This window comes from Miniopterus schreibersii (assembly GCF_964146895.1).
Source record: "Miniopterus schreibersii genome assembly, chromosome: 1".
Classification (NCBI taxonomy): Eukaryota; Metazoa; Chordata; class Mammalia; order Chiroptera; family Miniopteridae; genus Miniopterus; species Miniopterus schreibersii.
Window position 1 is genome coordinate 63,152,085 of NC_138101.1, and position 19,698 is coordinate 63,171,782.

The 19,698-nt window shown below is 38.5% G+C and overlaps 1 protein-coding gene and 1 long non-coding RNA gene across 3 annotated transcripts; one reads left to right on the plus strand and one right to left on the minus strand.

The window, feature by feature from the left end:
- Positions 1–244: 244 nt before the first annotated feature.
- On the minus strand, positions 245–1,779 carry LOC308569197. 2 transcript variants are annotated; one of them, XR_014000578.1, is made up of 2 exons: positions 1,390–1,779; positions 245–573 (listed from the first exon to the last, which is right to left on the minus strand). It is a non-coding gene; the product is annotated as an uncharacterized lncRNA (long non-coding RNA). The 2 variants fall into 2 exon arrangements; XR_014000579.1 differs by lacking the exon at positions 1,390–1,779 and adding an exon at positions 983–1,127.
- Positions 1,112–19,628, plus strand: CISD2 (CDGSH iron sulfur domain 2). Its single transcript, XM_081162749.1, has 3 exons — positions 1,112–1,409; positions 13,172–13,386; positions 15,002–19,628. The coding sequence occupies exons 1-3, from the start codon at positions 1,307–1,309 to the stop codon at positions 15,089–15,091; spliced, it is 408 nt and encodes a 135-aa protein (XP_081018875.1). The 5' UTR covers positions 1,112–1,306; the 3' UTR covers positions 15,092–19,628.
- The last annotated feature ends 70 nt before the right edge of the window (positions 19,629–19,698 follow it).

The following is a 19,698-nucleotide window of genomic DNA, read 5'->3' on the forward strand; positions in this document are numbered from 1 at the left end:
GGAAGGAGAAATCACACATGGAGAAATCCCAGCTCACTAATTTAAGCTCATCCTCAATGCCCCACACCCCACAACCAGCTTCCCCTTGGCCACACTTGGGAGCAGGGGTATGTGCGCCATGGCAGACGCTGGGCAGGGGTTTGCTGAAGTGAGTCCTGGACAACCACAAATTTAAACAATCCAATGAAAGGTTGCTTTAAAAAGATTCCTTTCTCACTTTAAAATGAAACTACCAAGGGAAAAATAAAAAGTGAAATGTATTTATTACAACTGGCTGTTACATTAAGTCACACAAAATGAAAACGACCATCGCAGTTCTTGGTACTGTGCGCTGTTGGCAAGTGACGTTCAGAGCTGGAGTGAGGCGCGGATTCAGTCACAGCGACATACGCAACACGCAGTCCGCGAGCGCGTTACATCAAAACAAAAAATAAGCAACAGAAGTCATGCCAAGAACGGGGTTTCAAGAGAGTGAAGCTGTCTCCTTACGCCCCTCAATTTTTAAAAAGATGTTAATAAAAATATAATAAAATTGAAAGATCTTCACGGATACTTGAGGTTGCAGCAGAAGCCCTGCAACAAAACAGAAAAGAAACCGTAAGGCTGTATGTTTATCCCGTTCCCAGTTTTCGTTCACCGAGAAAAACTGATCTGCAGAACGAACGGACAACACCCGAGGGCCGCCGCGGGCCGGTGTGAGCGGGCAGTCCTCCGGCCGCGGAGGGGCCCCGCCGCGAGGGCAAAGCTGCGAGCCGCTTGGCTTGGGTCGGGCGTTCCAGCTGCTCTGTAAACCCCGGGGTCGGGGCAGGGAGCAGTCAGCACCGCGGGGGCGGCGGTCGTCTCCGGCGAGTATGACATCCTAGAGCACCCGACCTTTTCTTGGAAAAGGCCGAGGCGGGGGGGCAGCAGTGAGGAGACGTGGCAGAACCCCGCTTCTGAAAGGCACCTGCAGGTTACAAAGCACTCCCGTGCTTTATCTCACCCACACGACATCCTTTCTAGGGACCTCCAGCGTCCACACACGTCGAAGGCCCACGCCGAGGGACCTCCGCCAGACCCTAACCCAGGGCGGGCCGGCTCCCGGCCTGTTCCGCGGCCCCGGAGCCCGCGGCCGCCCGCGGCCCCTCGGCGCCCGCCCGGCGCGCACGTCACTCGCCCGCTGCCAATCGGCGCCGGGCAGCTCGCTTCCCCGGGGTCGCAGCCCCGCCCCCCGCAGGCACTCGGCCTTCCAAGGCCCGCCGTCCGCCTCGGCTCTTGGCGCAGGCGCGGCAGGGGCTCGGGAGAGGAGCGGACGCCGCCGGAGAGGATGGTGCTGGAGAGCGTGGCCCGCATCGTGAAGGTGCAGCTCCCCGCGTATCTTAAGCGACTCCCAGTCCCCGAGAGCATTACCGGGTTCGCCCGGCTGACAGGTAATCCCCGCCTTCAGCCGGTGCCCATCTTCGCGCGCTTCCCGAGGCGGGGGCGGGGTTGGCGGGGGTCCGCAAGGTTCCGGGCCGAGGGGCGGGGCGGAGCTGCGCGGGTGGCGCGTGACCCGGTGACGGCGGGCGCGCGTCGGCGCAGCCGCCGGGAGCGCGGGGAGGCCTCCTCCGGGCCGGGGGCTCGGGGCGCGTGGCCTCGTCTCTCTCCGGCTTCCTTCCGTGGCGAGAGCGGTTTTTTCCAGAGAAGGTGCTGAGCTGGGACCGGGCTCATCTTACCACCTCCGTCGCTCTCTGCAGTGCGCTTGCTTAAAGCCGAAACAGCCGCCTTTTCCAAGCCGCTGTGTATCAGGCAGCGCCGGCGCGCGGCTGGGTTTTGCGCGCAGCGTGTGGGTGTGAGTGTGTGTGGGAGAGGCACAGACACACGGAATATGTACGCGACAGTTTTGTTTAGTAACAGTATTAGAAAGTAATCTCCATTCCCTCAGGGAGGAGATGACCTACCGTGGGGCGTTTGAGGTCGCCTCGGTCACTCGGCGCCTGCAGGCAGTTGTAACTGAAGTTGGAGGAAAGATACATTAGCCAGAAAGGGTTCAAAGGCTAGTACAATGGTCCAATTTTAGAAAAGGAAGTTAAATTTATATATGTAACATTATGTACTTAAGGCCCTTCGTTTATAAATAAAAAAAGAAAGCCCGTAACTCAGGATTTCAAATCTAAAGGATGAAGTTTTCCAGAACGCAGGCAGCACTTGAAAGATTTTGTTGAGTTCCGAGCATTACAGTGTACGTGGGATATTTGTAAACCAGACTGAAAGCTTGATTAGGATGTTAAGGGGGAAAAAGCCATATTGGTTCAGCAAACATTGAACTTATGTTCCGAGTATCAGGGGACGTTAAACATGAATTAAGACAATTTTGAGGTAAATAGGCTTGTTTAGCTTGGAGCAGCCTGGAGGTCCCTGTTAGCTGACTTAATACACAGCATTTGGAGGCCTGACTGGAACATTTAGTTTGTGTAGACCAAAAGACAGCTGGGACTAAATTAGTGAAAATTATTTGAAGGTGATTTCGACTCCAATACAAGGAAGTAAAAAATAAATCTTTTTTAATTAAGGAAATCTCTCCAAACAAATAGCCCCTCTCAGAGATTTAAAAAATAAAAAAGTGGCAGAATCTGGTGGGCGGATAGATTTAGATGGGGAAACTAGATGACTGTTACAAATCTAGAGATTCTTTGAATTATGGACAGAGACAGTTGCTCTGTAGATAAGTGGATTGTGAGATACTAACATTTTAGATGTTAAAGGGTTTAGTAGAAAGTTTGTAATTTAATAGAAACCATGGTAGCTGAATAATAAAATATTAAAAAGAAACATCTAAACATCAGAAGCCACATAAAAGTAACATAAAATGAAAAAACTGTTTCAAATCAAGTGTTTATAAATATCAAAGTCTTTTGGTCCAACCAGTTTATGCTGATAGAATTGCAGCAATTGCGTAAAATTGTGTTTTTTCCCCTTTATTATTTCTTTTACTTAATTACTTTACATAGTTTTATGTATTCCTCATCTTGTTCTAACTATATAATCTTACTTTAGATTAACACCAAATTAGTCCTAACCATTCCCCTGAAGCTGGAAATTTGGAATGTTTGTATGAAAATATATGTTTTTTTCATAATATTCAGTGGTAAGTAGCCCGTACCAATACCAGTTGTTATTTTTTTCTCTTTTGAATTATAACCTTGGGTATAGTCACTAAAATAATAATACCAGGTGAAAAGGATATTACCATTTTGCGACATTTGTTCCCAGTTGCCAACTTACCTTTTTAATAATTTGCATAAGTGAACTGCTGAATTTTTAACAGTCAAGAAAAAAAAATACTCTCTTATATAGTAACTTCCTCTTTAAAGCTTTTAAATATTTAATGTGAGGACTGATTCTCAGAAATAATGACAACTCTGGTAAATATCTTAATAGTACATACTTAGCTTAAGTCCCTTACAATGTGTCTACAATTTGGTTCTCATTGTATTGCTTATTTGTATTGGAAACATGAACATGTTTTAATACCTACTTTATGAAAAAAAAATGAGATAGTCTGTTTTGATCTGGACAATGACTGTAGCAGCTGTAGATTCTGTTTTGAAGCACTATGGAAGAAAAGCAGTTTCCACTCTGAATCTCTCCTTCAGAATAGCTAATGACGTTTGGCTCCCTTGAATTGTCACAACCCAGAGCTAACCACCTCAGATGAGTTTATTGTATAGAATCCATACTTAGACTTTGTTGAAATAAAAACCTGAAAGATAACTTTCAGCAATTGTGTAAATGTCTAGGAGACCAAAAGTATTTTCATTTTCGATCCTATGACAATTAGGGCAAAAAAAGGTTATAGTTCACATTATTGTTGCCTGTTTTTCCTTCCGTATTTAGATCCAGCGGTTTAAAAAAAAATTGACTCTCTCATGATGACTTTGCATTCTTAGTAAACACTTGGAGATCCTTACTTAACTATTACTGTACAGTATTTACAGACAGTCCTTATCTACCAGAGACAACTTATCTATTTTAGTTTAGGTCACATTTTTAAGAGTGAGGCTTTTAAGATAAATTTGTACGATTTTGCCCTTTGGAAGTGGAGTGTATTCTAATACTTTTGACCTTTAAAAAGCTTTCCCTGTCATAATAAACTTTTAAAATAGAACAACGAAAAGCATCTCCCATTCTAAAGTCAGAAAATTATTTATTTCTAGATTTAAAAGCTAGTTATTAAACTTGGAATATAGTAGTTTTTCCCCACTTGGACTAGTTTGCTGCTTTGAAATGAAATGGTTTTGATCCTAAAGGCAGTGTTTATCCCAGTGAAACAAACATATCAGAGCTAACAGCTTTAAGCGTATTAGCTTTATTTATCTAGAAAGGGCCAACTTTGAACAGAGAATTTAGAAGTGGAACAGAGTTGAGAACATATTTCCACAAAAAGACATATAAGCATGTTCATAGCAGCTCCTAACTGGAAGCTTTCCAAGTATCTACTTGTGGGAAAATGGATAAACAAATTATGATACATTCACAGAGTGGAATACTTGTTAGCAATAAAAAGGGATGAATTACTGATCCACTGGTGAATCTCAAAAACTTTATGTTGAGTGAAAAAAGCTTTAGTTATAGAAATCAGTGGTGGGAGATAGACCAGAAAGGGGCAGGAGAATACTTTGTGGGGCGATGGAAATATTTTACACATTCAGTGGAGACTACAGTGTATTTAATTGTCACAACCCAGAGCTAAACACCTAAGATCAGTTTATCATATGTAAATTGTACCTTTTTTTTTTTTAAAGAAATTAACCAAAGGTGAGTTTTCTCAATAGGAAAATATAATAAATCATTAAGTTCAAACTAAAGAGTTTAATTTATTAACAAGTAAATAATAAAGGTTATTTCTGAAAGATTGAAGAATTTTATTTTAGAAAACTTTTTTTTTTTTTTTTTAGAATTTAGGAAAATATTTACATAGTTACTATAAGTTGTAAATGTTTTTTCCCCCTCTTCCTAACTAGACCCACTATAGTTAAAAATCAGTGTAATTAAAGAGATTAGCCTTTGTAGAGAACGATCTCATTGAAACATTTTCTTCCATATAACTACTTTGCAATTTAAAATTCCTTGAGTTATCAGGTATTTACTGAATACTTACTATGGGCCAGGCAGTGTTCTAGATATGGTGACACTGTTCTGTTCGTAATAATGAATGGGGAAAAAAACTTAAACATTGATTATTAATTTCATTTTATTTGCCCTTTTGTCTTGAATAGTCTGTGTTAGGTTTGAAGTAATAATGATAAAGCCATCCATTGAAAATATTTTACTTTTATCTTTCTAAAGTTCAGAAATAGAAATTGTTTGTGTCTTACCTGTAAATGATACATAAGAAAATGTTATAAAATTATCAGCAACCAAATTGCCAATATTATTTTTATGATATCATTATATGCAACCTTTTGAAAGGGGGGAAAAAATCTGTCCTGGTTCCTTAGAATATAGTTCTTCATTGAGACCTATGTATGTCTATATGTACTTTTTAACAATGCTTTTGTCACTGAATTTGTTTATATATCTTGATCAAGGAGTAGGGTGTGATAGCTAGCCCATCTACATAAAAGGTTGAATCTGCCTCTTCTTAATTCAATCTCTTCTAAGGAGATACTTTCTTTTAACAGTATCTAAACTTTCAGAAAATTGGTGTTATAAAATCACTTGCTCCTCAAGTTGCTTTGAAATACATTTTTCTGTCTAGGTTTTGTTTCTCTGACAGTGCTGGTTCTTTCACTCTACCTTCTTAAACTTATTGTTTATCTTAATAGTGAGAAGTAGAACATTACAAAATGAATATTGGAACCATGCTCGGTATTAATAGTACTAGTGTCTGATTTTTATTTTTTTTAAATTAGAAACAGGTGATTTTTTTAAAAATTGGAGCCCTGGCTGGTGTGGCTCAGTTGGTTGAGCATTGTCCTGTGCACTGAGAGGTCCCTGGGTCAATGCCCAGTCAGGGCACATGCCCGGGTTGTGGGCTCGATCCTCAGTCGGGGGGTGCAGGAGGCAGCAGAATTACGCCTCTCTCATCGCTGTCTCTTTCTGTCTCTCCTCCCTTCCTCTCTCTCTAAAATCAATAAAAACATATTTTAAAAAATTGGTAACAGGCACCATGTCATTGATAGTGGAAGAAGGTCTGTCAGAAGTGAAAATATTTGAATTAAGGGAAAAATTTTAAGGAAATTTAATCCTCCTTTTACATTCAAACGAGTAAACAAAGGATTGCCAGCTGGACACCTTTTTAACGGATTGAACATAGAGGTCAGACAGTTCCATCTTTGACTTAACTGCAGCCAGAAATGCTTCTCTCCTTTCTGCAACCCCTGATCTTCTCCCATACTTTTATCTTCAAATCATGGCTTGTCTTCTAAAACCCTTAATACTTGAGGCACCTTCTTGCCCTAAGTGAAACGAAGCTCTCCTTGAGTATAGCACTTCCCCTGTAGCGCTCTCAGTGGCGTCGTCTTTTTTTTTCTATCCCTCTGTGTGTTTTGGGATGAGGGAGCGAGGCAGGTGGCATCTGGTAGGCACTGCGGAGCTGCTTTCACACTGGAACTGTTTTACTCTCCGTCAAAGGAAACTGTCTTCTACCATCCATCAGTATCCCTTTTTGCTGGTATCTGTTGAACTTGAGCCTTTCCCTTACATTTTTTAAGAATGTTGACACCCCCTATTTTTTCCTTCTATAATACTGCACTTTCTTGTCATGCGTAAAGCTGCCCTTCTTATGTTGTTTTTGTTTTTTTCAATTTGAGGCCAGTACCACCGTACATCCAGATAATGAAACCAGAAATCTGGGAATCATGAAGGAGCTTCACTTCCTGTATTTGCCTCAAGCTCCGTACTTAATCAGTCACCAAATCCTATTGATTTGAACCACCTGAGTTAGCAGGTCTTATGTTTCAAGGTGAGTGAGGGTTGATCACAGACCTGCTCTGAGATCCCAGTGAAGACTGTTTCCTCAGAAAAAGTGCGCGCACATGCACATGCACTACGCTAGGGGGGCCGTTTGTTCTCTCTGCTTTGATGGCCACTGTCTTAGTTTCAGCTTACATTATTTTTTTCTAGGTTGTATCAGTGGATTTTCAAGAGGTGGTCTTGCCTCTTTACCCTCCTACCACTAGCCCTCTCTGCTCTTCCTTCATGTTTCTCCACTAATCCATCTTCCATCTATACCAGTGTAATTTCATAAGTGAACAGTTTTCCAGTTATATTAATATTCAGGTATTTCAGTGGTTCCCTTTTATAGCAGAGCTTTTCATAGTCTGGCACCTGCTCACTTATGCAGTCCCTCTTTTTCATTATATCCCAGCAGTACTGTAGCATGTAGCTTCCTAAACTTTTCATCTCTCTCTGCCTTTGCCTTTGCCTTTGCCGTTTCTTCTCTGTGGCTCTTCCCATCTGCCTGTGGACTCCTATAGTTAGTATCTTTCAGAACCTGTTTAGGTATCAAATCCTTCTCTTTGCTCAACTTTGCAGAGAGTTAATCCCTTTGTCCACTGTATTGTTTGCTTATGACTGCACATAGTACACAGTACTATATTCCTTTTTTGTAGATCTATGTTTTATACTAGGTGGAAAGCTCTTTGGCAGTAGGGACTGAGTCTTCTAATCTCTTCTAAAATGTATATCCTATAAGAGCAGGGACCTTATCTCACTATCAGCCTGTATCCCCAGCACCTAGTGCAATATTTGGAATGTGGTGGGTACTTGTATTGTTGAACAAATGAATGAATTATTGTTATTCCTATTTTACAGACCAAAGAAACCTGATTCCAAGTATACGAAAATCTGGATTTATACAACACATAAACTTTGAATTAGTTATTTGAAATCCTGGTCTGTGCCAGGCACTGTAATAAGCACTGGATACATAGAGACAAATAAGGCAGCTGCTGCACTTGCTTTTAGCACAGTATCTCTGTGTAGTGGGTATTTAATAATTACATAGTAAAAAAGTTGAAAAGAAATTGTTTAACAGTAGCATATGGATCAGATTTCTTCATTCAGAAATACTTATTAAGCATTTAAATTGATGAAAGAACCCAGAGAGAAGGGATTGTACAAGTGTGAACTTTCTAGAGTGATGGAAATACCCTGTTTTGTTTTAGGTAGTGATCACAGTTCTATGTAGTTGAAAAATTTATCAGATTGAACACTTAAGACATCAACAGGCTAAACACTAAATTATGCCTCAATATAAAATAAAATGAGCCAAGCATCATTTAGTCACCAAGGATACAGTGGTGATGCAGCCAAATAAGGTCCCTGCCCTTGTAGATCTGATGTGATTGGGGGACATGATAGGTGGGTATAACCATTAAAATTCATGTTTCCAAAGGATATTAGGGAATTGGAAAATGTTTCTGATACAATATTAAGTGAAAAAAAGCATGATATAGACTGTATATACAACATGGTATCAGTTTTGCTTTTTGGGTTTTAAGTATTTAAAGCATATATATATATATATGCACATACACACACAAAAACCAAAACCTACAACATAGAAATACAAAAAAGTGTTACTTACTCTTAACTGATGGGATTAAAAGTTACTTTATTTTTTATATTTTTCTAAATTTTTTAAAAATACTATTTTTGATAATCCTAAAACAAAATAAAAAATATACTGTACAAAATATACATTATACCTAATAATTAGTAGGTAACAGGTTTTTTTCACAGTAGCTAAAATATCTGTAATAGCTCAACATATATCAAACAGGTTCATAGGAAATAGCTGGTCTTAAAAGTTTTTTTAAAAGTTCCTTGTTTGATTTTTCTGTATTTCATATTTCTTTACTAAAATCAGCATTAATAGTGATTTCTAATTGAGTTTTATAGGCTGTAGTATTTTCCTTTATAAAGCTTTTCTGTAGTTAAAATGAAGTTTATCATTAAGAAGCATATTGTACTAAAACTGTTATATAAGTCATTACTTTGTTGTAGGAGATAATAGTACTTTTCATTACTTTATATCAGCGATTTTCTACCGGTATGCCACAAGAATTTTTAAAACATGGAGTACCTGACTATCTAGTCAGGGGCCAAAGTATTAAGTGCGTCAAAAGAACGTTTCCTGTAGTAGATTTTAAAACAGTATTAACACCATTTATTTCCTGAGATTTGTGGTCTGAGATAGGAAACACTAAACTTAAGAATCTAAGTTAAGGTTTTCATCTTTACATTCTTAATTTATTTACTTTTCTTTGTTTTTGTGTATTTTTTTCCATTCATTTACTTTTTGACTTCGAGTCATTTAACCTCTTTTGACTTTTTAATTTTGTAATAGACAGTATGATACTTAATGTTATTCTACATTCAACAAACATCTATTGAGTAACTACTATTTCAAGATACTATACTGGCTGTTGGGACCAATATCAATATAAGGTAATTGTCTGATCTACAAGATAAGTGTAAATAAATTACAGTACAGTGTGATGAGTGAGAAAGGGACTGACATTTATGCTCTACATTATTCATTCAGTAAGTCATTCATTAAACATCTGAAGTGTCTAATTTGTTCCAGAAGAGTAGCACACAGCTCCTTTTCTTACGGGCTTATGGGAGAGTCAGCTTTATAAATAGATTACAATAGTGTAATAGAAGGACGTGTGGAAAAGGGTCTTGGGAAAGCATTAGGAAGTGATTAATTTGCTTTGTGAATCAAGAAAGACTTCTGGAGGAGGCAGTAGGTCACCCTAGTCTTAAAGGATTTTACCCAAATGAGTCATAGACCAGAGGTAGGCATGGCAAACAAGGAATTCCTTATGCAAAGAACACAGGAAGGCTGCTACTAGGTAATAGCTTTGGGGTGGCTTTGAGTACTTGAGAGATGGGATGTTTGTGGGAGATGAAGCTGTCAGAGTAGCCCTGCTGTGCTATAGAGTTTATACTTACAGAAACTGTGGTCTTTTGTAGCACCATCCAAAAAACTTTCTGTGGTGATGGAAATGTTCTCTGTGCTGATCATTTCAGTAGCCTCTTAGCCACGTGTGGCTGCCGAGCTGTTGAAATGTGACTAGTGTGTCTTAGAAACTGGATTTTGAGTTTTACTTAATTTTAATAATTTAAATAGCCACATCAGTGTTTTAATCATGTTTTTTACTTTCTATGTTTTATGATGCTTTGACATCTTGGGGGCCTTGTTGGCCCTGGAGAACTCGCCTCTCCCAGGACCAGGGATAATAAACAGGTTGCCTGTGGAGCTCACCTTTCATACACAAATCAACCAATCCAAAGCCTATACCTTAACTACCTCCTTTATCTAACTCCGCAGGATTTCCCCTGCCTTAAATCACCCTGGGCCAAATATAAAACAACTAGGGACCTGTCAATAGTCTAGAGCCCACTGAAAGTATTCAGTCCTAGATTGTTTCCCTGCTCTACCTTGCTGTTTCCTGGAAGACACAATAAAGGCTTGTGCCCACACTTTCTGTCACCTTCCTCCCCATGAACCCTGGTACTTTCCCATGTGTCCTGCGTGGCATGGCGTGCTCTCTCTTCTTGGGAACTGTAAGTAGGAAACTTTTCTTTCAAGGCCGTTGTCTCTGTGTCTGTCATCTTACATCTGATTAAAACAAAATCTTGAGTACAAATCAAAACAGTATGGCTAGTGGCTACTATATTGGACCACACAGATCTATAGACAGACTTCTCTCCCCCAAGAAGAAGTTCTTTGTCATTTCCAGAAGTTTAATTCAAAGGATCTATATGGAATATCTCCATTTTGGTTTTGAGAATAGAGTAGCCAGCATGACAGGTGAGATCCTTACCCTTACAGAGCTTTATTCTGGTGACTAAAAGATTATACCTCCTGCCCCCTAATTTCTACCATATAGCGTTAAGTTGAGTTGGCAAAATATTTTTTCAAGGGAGTTGCTACCAATCTCCTTAGTCTCTTAACTAAAAGCTAACATTTATTGTATATTTTTCCTGTGCCAAGAACCCTTATAGGTGCTATACATACATAAATGGGTTGTTTCATTTAGAGCTCATAACAAACCTTTGGCATGGTGTTACTTCAAAAATAGTTTCATTTTGGAAGAGGTGGCATTAAGCCAGTCTTTCAGTAGTTCCACAGTAAGAACAGTTATCTCGAGAGTAATTTTAGCAAGAGGACAGATAAAATCGAAAGGTTAAGGTCGGTGGTGTGCGGGCAGGCTAAATAGCCATCTCAGACAGTGAATAAAGAAAAATTTAAAAGGAATGAGGACAGGGAAGGGCTACACCATGATGGCAGCAAAACCATGCTTAGGACAGTGAACCAAGGAAGGTGCATAGCAGAAGTAACAGGAGAGCCTAGGCTGGGCTGCTCTGGCTCACTGAGAAGTCAGAGAGAGAAGGGGGCCTTGGGGGCAGGCTCAGGGGGTAAACCGAGCCCGAGCTGCCACTGTCCATTGCTCCCCTGGTTGCAAGTGTCCTGGGGTCCCCTCAGAGGCAAGGAGGGGGAAGGAGATGGTGGCAGCATGTTCCCCTGGTGGGGAGTGTGCACTGAGTCCTTTGTCCTGAGTGTATTTATCTCTTCTTGCTATTGGAAATCTTAGGGGAGGTCTCAGGGGAGTGTCTCAATAGAATATTCATCAGCTTTCCAGGTGGGCTGTTTCCGGGTGATGGTCTCCACTGATTGGTCAGTGCCGGGGCGGGGTCATTAGTCAGTGTATCTGGTCCTGAGGCAGACACAGTGCCAGTTGTCTGGTTTTGCTGCTCTTCTGGGCCTGGAGCTGAAATACAACTGAGGCCTAGATGTTATCTTTAGGGAGGAAACATTCAGGGACTCTAAACTGCATGACCAGCATGTGCTAGGGGAAGATCGTTTACCCTGGGAACAAGGTTCCTGTTTTCCCAGTTTTGCCCCTTGCTAGGCATCTGGGACTTTCTGTCATGGTGAGTTTCTATACCCAAGTTTTCTGTACCTAGCCCCGTAACAAAAATGTATCTGTTGTATTTGATTCACGGTGATTGAGAAAACCTTTGGACTTCCTTTCCTGGGCTAGCTATGGTTAAGCTACAGTTTACCCACATGAAAAATGAGACTACTAGTGGTACCTACCAAATACAGTTGTTCAAACTAACAAAGTATTAAATGAAAAAACACAGTTGCATTCTTAGCATAGTCTATTATCATTAATATTTATTAGTATGTGTGGACACATAATCTTCAGTTTTTCTCTTCTCTACTAAGCTATTTTTACATAGTGCCTAGCAAGGTACCAGGTAGGCCCTTAGGGAAGGATGTCAAATGATCACTTTAAGAACAGAACGGATTCCCTGCAGAGCCCAGCAGAGGCTGGACACTATCCAACATGTGATAAATACATGCTGAAATGTTTATCTTAGTTTCCCGGTGTGTTTGTCTCCACAGGCATAGGGACCATTTCATTTATATCACTACATCACTTTATAATACAAAGCGGTGCTGAGTACTCAAGAAGGCACTTAAACACTTATGTAATAAAATGTATCTGACAGTGAGAACACAGTATACGAAAATTTCAATTAGTTTTTTTAAAATTATAGCCTTTACACAACATCTAGGTGTTTCTATGCCTTACCAAAGTATATAAAGCATTGAAAGTAAAAGAAATTAAAACATGTTCTGTCTGAAATTATATAGGGTGTCCTCCAAAAATTGTGTACACACTTTAATAGCTGATAGCTCAGTTTTGAAAATGAAATGTATTTTAATAAACACTACCTTTATTATTACTCATAGGGTGTATATACTTTTTTTGGGACACCTACATATGAATGGTAAAATACAGATATTCTGTTGTATGCTTTTAGACATGGTGGAAATATTGTCTAAACCTATAAAATATATCACACATTGAATTTTGCTTATGATTATGGGTCATAATTCCTGAAATAAAGGTAAACACAAATAGGATAATGACAGGATATTTGATATAGGACCTGTATCTGAAAATTTTGTTTCCATTTCACAAGTGTCAAATTAGCCCACAAATGAAACAAGGTGGTCCTAGGTAAAGGTGGCTTGATTTACTGATTCATGGTTTTAAAGATGAATAGTAAAGATGTTAAGGTAAGAAGTAAAGAATGGATAAAAGAATCAGCTCAAGGATGAGGCATGCTATTTGAGTTTTATTACAAGAGCACTCAGACTAACACATCTGTACATGTTTAGTTTCAGAATGGCTTCGGTTATTGCCTTTCCTTGGTGTACTTGCACTACTTGGCTACCTTGCAGTTCGTCCATTCCTCCCAAAGAAAAAACAACAGAAGGATAGCTTGATTAATCTTAAAATACAAAAGGAAAATCCCAAAGTGGTGAATGAAATAAACATTGAAGACTTGTGTCTTGCTAAAGCAGCTTATTGTAGGTGTTGGCGTTCTAAGACGGTAAGATGTCCACTTATACATACGCTAAAATTTTGTGTAGTTAAAGTGTTTTCCTTCTCAAACCCTCAGTTTTGAGGCTCTGTGAAATGAGAGGTTTTTCCATACTTTCAGTACTGAAAGTCTGTATTCCTAAATTAAAGTTTGCATTTTATGATCCATACTACCTACATTTAGAAAAGTTAGAGCAGCAAGGAAGGGTAGGAATCTTATGTTTTTGCCATGTTTTAGCAGTTGGCTAGAGTAACTAATGTGTTGTTTGAAATATACCTGTGTTATGAGAGAGGCCATAAGGCTTAGTGGAAGAGTTTAAGCTTTGGAGTCTGAATAAATTTTGTTCAAAGCTGATGCCTGGCACTTACAGTATGACTTTGATTAGTCAAGTTATTTAATATTTAATCTCTGATTTTTAAGTCTGACAATATATCAGTGTCACTGACATTTTCAAGGATTTAGTGAGATGATGCATGTACAGTGCCTCTCAGTATGTGCTTATCGTATAGTGTATAGTATAGAGCTAATGAGTCTTGACAAGATCTGTTTTCTTCCACTACTTTGATCATAGGTTATTTGAGGTTTTTAGAACAATAATGTTCATTACAGCATTACTTTAATAGCAAATTGTTAGAAACAATCTAGAATCTGATAATAGGGGAATGATTAAAGTATGGTGTAATAAAAATGATGAGGTGTTAGGAAACTACTACAGATCATGTTTTTAAAGAATATTTAATGACATGAAAGCATAATGTTATATAAATAAGACAAGTATATTATAGTATTTTTAAAATATGTTTTTATTGATTTGAGAGAGAAAGGGAGAGGGGGAGAGAGAAACATCAATCGGCTGCCTCCTGGGAACCTGCAACCTGGGCAAGTCCCTGATCAGGAATTGAACCAGTGACCTTTCAGAAGTGCACACAATGCTCAACCAACAGAGCCACGCTGGCAGCCTGTTACGATATTCTTTAAACAAACATGGATATACATAGTAAATGTAGGGAAAAATACTAAATGTTCATTGTCATCTATGAGTGAATTTTTAAAACCGTTTATTTTAATTTTTCAAAAATGTTACAATATGCATGGCTCAGCAGTTGAGCATCGACCTAGGATCCAGGAGATTGGGGGCTCAATTCCCGGTCAGGGCACATGCCTAGGTTGCAGGCTGCAGCCGATCAATGACTCTCTCATCATTGATGTTTCTGTCTCTCTCCCTCTCCTTTCCTCTCTCTGAAATCAATAAAGATATATTTTTTTAAAAAATTACATTCTTTTTAAACATAAATAAGTGAATACGTGAGCTCAAATTTAGAGCTCCACAGAGAACAAAAGCTCATTTTGATCCCCTTTTAAATCTATTTTATTGCCTCATATGGAATCATCCAAAGCTTTTTATTTAAAATCTATACCAAATACTGAATTAACTATTTAAAATTATTAGATTTGCTATGGTATTGGAATGTAGCTAGGTTAAATATAGACTATATGTATTACTCAGGAAAGCTATCTGATTTTTTTTCAAAGTAATGCGCTTTCTTTATAAGAGCGTTTCACAAATATTTCAACTTATTGAATCATTTTTAAAGTAACACTTGTAATTCTTTTTCCTTTCTAGTTTCCTGCCTGTGATGGTTCACATAATAAACACAATGAATTGACAGGAGATAATGTGGGCCCACTAATACTGAAGAAGAAAGAAGTATAATAGTAATGAAATAGGAGTGAATTGAGTGCTGTAAAATCTTATAATGATATTTTTTCATTCTTTGTGTATAGATCTTTCAAATGGTGGTCTTCGTTATTACTACTAGTGGAGTAACTATTTCTGCAAATTCATTTTCTTGCTACACTACTGTTTATATTTGATAGTTCATATGTTCAGTCATTTATATAGAAATTAAATTGTGCACCCTTTATTCTGACTTCAAAGAATTGATGTATCTTCCTACAATAAAACCAACACTTCTGATTTTAATTAATTGGGCAGTGGATCCAAAACTATTTGAATATCAATATTTTCAATAGAATATATAATTTAAAATTTTCTCCCTACTCTATTAAATGTTATCTTTCAGTTACCTTCTGTTTTGATCAGTTGAAGTGATTTCTTTCTTTTTCAGCCTTCCTCTCTCCATTCTACTTAGATCAATAAGGAAAATACTGTTCTCAAGAATTACTTGAATTTTCAAAGAGATAAACTCTTTGCTTTATAGAGATTGTTGTCTAATAAATATAAATATCCCAATTTCAGGGAAGATGTGAACTGGATATAGAAAGTTCCAACTAGGAACACTTATTTACATTATAAAAGTTTGTTTATAATAGACTTGTTTGCATCCGCTTAGGTATCTTGTGTATCTTGAGCTGTTTGACTCACTAAGAGGGTGGGGTGGCAAGAACACTTATACCTAAACTCATGAGCTGCTGAAATTTAAAGGTCAACTAGAAATAAACATATTAAAATAATAAGTATTTCAGTGGTTAAAATTGTGTTTATATGAACATTTTCCTCTTTATAACAGTGTAAACCGATAAAACAACACAAAAAGTTTGCAAAATAAACTTATTGGAGACTCTTTAAAACCTGTAATTTTTTAGTCTAAGAGTCTGTTTAGTTTCATCTTGTGCTGTATTACAGTTCTTATGTTGTTAGCTATTTTTAAGTCTATTAAAGATAGAATCCAGTCACTTCACTATGCTGTCCTTAAATATGGAGAAGGTGCAGGAGGCAGACATGTAATTCTTCCAATCATAAAGCTGATATTTATTGAGCACTTATATGTACCAGACACCACACTAAGCATGGTACCTGGATTTTTATTACATGTAATGCCAGTAGGTTGTGTTGTGTGATCTTGACTTTCACATGACCAAGAGCAGGAATTTTAAAGTTAGGGTTAGAAATGTAGTTGTAGTTTTCAGGAGTTTTACAAGGTGTAAATCCAAAATTATTGTTGCTCTTTCCTCTCCTCACCTGTGAGGAGGGAAATATAACATTGTTCTTCCTTTGGTTCTGGGTACTTTTTCCTGAAACCTCTTCTTCAACAACCCTAAAGGGGCTTCACTGTCAGATTAACCAATTATTTTTACATAGTTGATCACAAGACCTTGGGAAAAATCTTCTCCAAAAGTTTGGATAGCCTTGGAAAGTTTGAATCTTTCACTGTAACAGAGAAATGTTTATATATGTCCTAGCTCCATACTTAGATTTCATAGGAGAAGAGAAATTTTCCAACTGTGGAGACTAAAATGAAATTATCAACTTTAAATTTTGTCAAGAACATTAAAAAAATTGAAAACTAATCATCTAAAACATCACTTTAACACCCCAAAAGTAAGAAGGTATACTCTCAATAAAGTTTCCCCTCACATGTTCAGTTGCTTAAATATGTTAAAGAATTGTGCCCAAATATTTTTCCCACCTGTGCAAGTTTTTCGGAAGCCTGGGGTTGGTAGCAAGCTGTTTTAATAACTACATTATGCATTATGATCAGTTGCTGTCACTTCTTGTAAATTCCCAGAACTCCATCATAAGCAACTGCATCTGAATTAATACAACAGAAGATAACTTAGCTCTTGAAATACATACCTTGGGTTTCTAAAACCTTCACGGAACAGCTCTGTTGTTACTGTCTCACATGATTGTTTCGAGGCCCAGAGAGCTACTCATTGCCTTGGTCAGCAAAGGAGCACCTCTGTTTCATAAATAGGTATTCAAAACTGTTGAGCAGGCTTCAGGTATTAATGATTCATTCATTCATATGGATAGTTAAGCAAGTTGTATTATGAACAGCACATTACAAAGCTTTGAATTCAATGCCTCATGATGATTCATTAAATTACGTTTGTATTTTGTAACCTAATTTGTTAGTAAGTTTATGCAAAGCTAATTAAGCCATCTGCTGGCCTGTGTATTTCTGCCTTCTGTACATAGTCTTCCTTAGAAACGTGCTGTCAGACTCTTCTGCAAAGAGAGTCGTACTCTCAAAACGCTGCTGTTCAACAGGGTTCATAAATTAGGGTGGATATTTTATTTCCTGCCGACCAGAAGCATCTAACTAACGGCACTTCATTCGTTTCGAATGCAGCTGTGGCAGCGTCACCAATCTGAGGGGTACTAGTAACTCACGCGGGCTTTACTCAGAAGCGAGTGCCTCAGGTCCCGTCTTCACAGTCTCCTTTTCTTACTTCACACCTGATTCTAACAAGTTTGGTTATCTGATTTCTGCTCCTCAAGAAATCAAGTATCTACAGGGTCCTGTCAGAGGCAGGGAAACAATAAAATGTGACAGCTGACTGCAGGGGAGGAGGGAACCAAAAAAGAAATACAATGTGAAAATTAAAAGCATTGCACCTCAGGACCGTTGGGGGATCCTGCACAGCACAGTCCCTGAGAGCATTTCTGTCATCAAATTATACAAGGGATGTCTGATGATGAATTTGAATCAAGTACTATATGGTATTTTATTTTTAAAATGTTTTTACTAATTTTAGAGAAAGGGAGGGGGGGGAGAGAGAGAGAGAAACACTGACATGAAAAACACCAACCGGTTGCCTCCTGTACGGACCCTGACCAGGGGATCGAACGAACCCACAACCTGGGCCTGTGCCCTGATCAGGAATCGAACCAGGAACCTTTTGATGCACAAGACGATGCTCAACCGAGCGGCCCCGGCCAGGGCAATACTGTGTGGTAAGGTGGTAAGAAGGAAGGGTATGTGTTGCTTTTGATGATACCAGTTTCCACTTCAAGTAGTTAAAAGCTTAGTGCTTAAAGTGGTACATCCCAGGAGAAAATTGGTGCAGGAAACAGCTTGACTCATTCCCCGATATTTGGAGGCTTATCATAGGAAGTTTTTCCATTCAACTAAAACATGTTTCAAGTTTCATGACTGCAATTCACTACAAAATTTAATTTGTTAAAGAATGAGGAAGACTAAATAAAGGAATAGTGATTTAAGCCGCATGAATTATGTTCAGTGACCTCCTCCCCTTTAGGGAGGATTGAAATCATCTTTAAAATCCACTGAGCAGCAGTTCACTAACTGCCTTACTGCCTTGCTGGCCAGCTGGCCATTTCTGTCCCTTGCCCCAGAGGTGGGAATGCAGGACTCCCAGAGCTGTTTTTTTGGTTGGTTGGTTGGTTTTAGCTGTGCTGTTTCATCTGAGGTTGTGCTGTAGTTTGTCATAAAAATCTTTTACTAGGAGCTCGCTTTATTTTATGTTCACATAGTCTGATTTTAACTTTTGCTCCAGTTTCATCAATCATGTAGCAAGCATTATTTTAATATAAAAAGTAGACAGTTCGTATTAGTTACTGTATTAGCAATTGTGTTATGCAATTTTATACTAGTTATGGTCCTGAAGAACACTGAAAATCTATTACGCGTATCAATGTCTTTGAGACAGAGGACATCACTCTTTTGGCTTAAGTGCTTGATTGTTTGCTTACAGAGGATCTGTGACTCTGTTCTCACAGAGCTCTGTTGTCAGATTAGCTACAATGTTAACAAGTTCCTGATCTCCATTATAAGGCTGTAATCTTCCAAATAATATAGAAAAGGGGAAAAGGGTAATAAATTGCATAATTAGAGATGAGCCCTGTGCTACTGAGAAAATAAAACTGTCAACAAACAATTCGCTACATTTTAAAATTTTCTGTAAGTTTTATTAGTATTCACCATGCATTCCTCTGTATTATCACACTAAAGATAGGCATCAATAACACCCATTCAACAAATTTAAGAAACTCAAAACCTAGAAGTACAGAGTTTTCAACTATATTGGTGTCAAGAAGTAAAACAAGATGAAAATAGAAAAATGTTCACCTTAAAAGGCTGTGTGCAACTGTAAAGCAACACTTTGGTAGAGGAGATGCATAATTTCCTAGGAAGACGTAAAGGACGGAAAGTGACATATGGCGAAATTTAAAATGTTAATTGAACAATATCAAGTAAGAATGGAAAAATGATATCTTAAATCCATAACTTAAAAAGTACTAGGGTTGCATGAAAGATAATTCCAATGTTATTTAAATAATCAGAAATTTTTTTAAAAGGGAAAAAACTGCCCAGCCGGGCGTGGCTCAGCGGTTGAGCGTCGACCTGGGATCCAGGCGATCGGGGTTCGATTCCCGGTCAGGGCACATGCCCGGGTTGCGGGCTTGATCAATGACTCTCTCATCATTGATGTTTCTATCTCTCTCTCTCCCTCGCCCTTCCTCTCTCTGAAATCAATAAAGATATATTAAAAAATAAAATAAAAAATAAATAAATAAATAAAAGGGAAAAAACTTCCCAATTTTTTCATTTG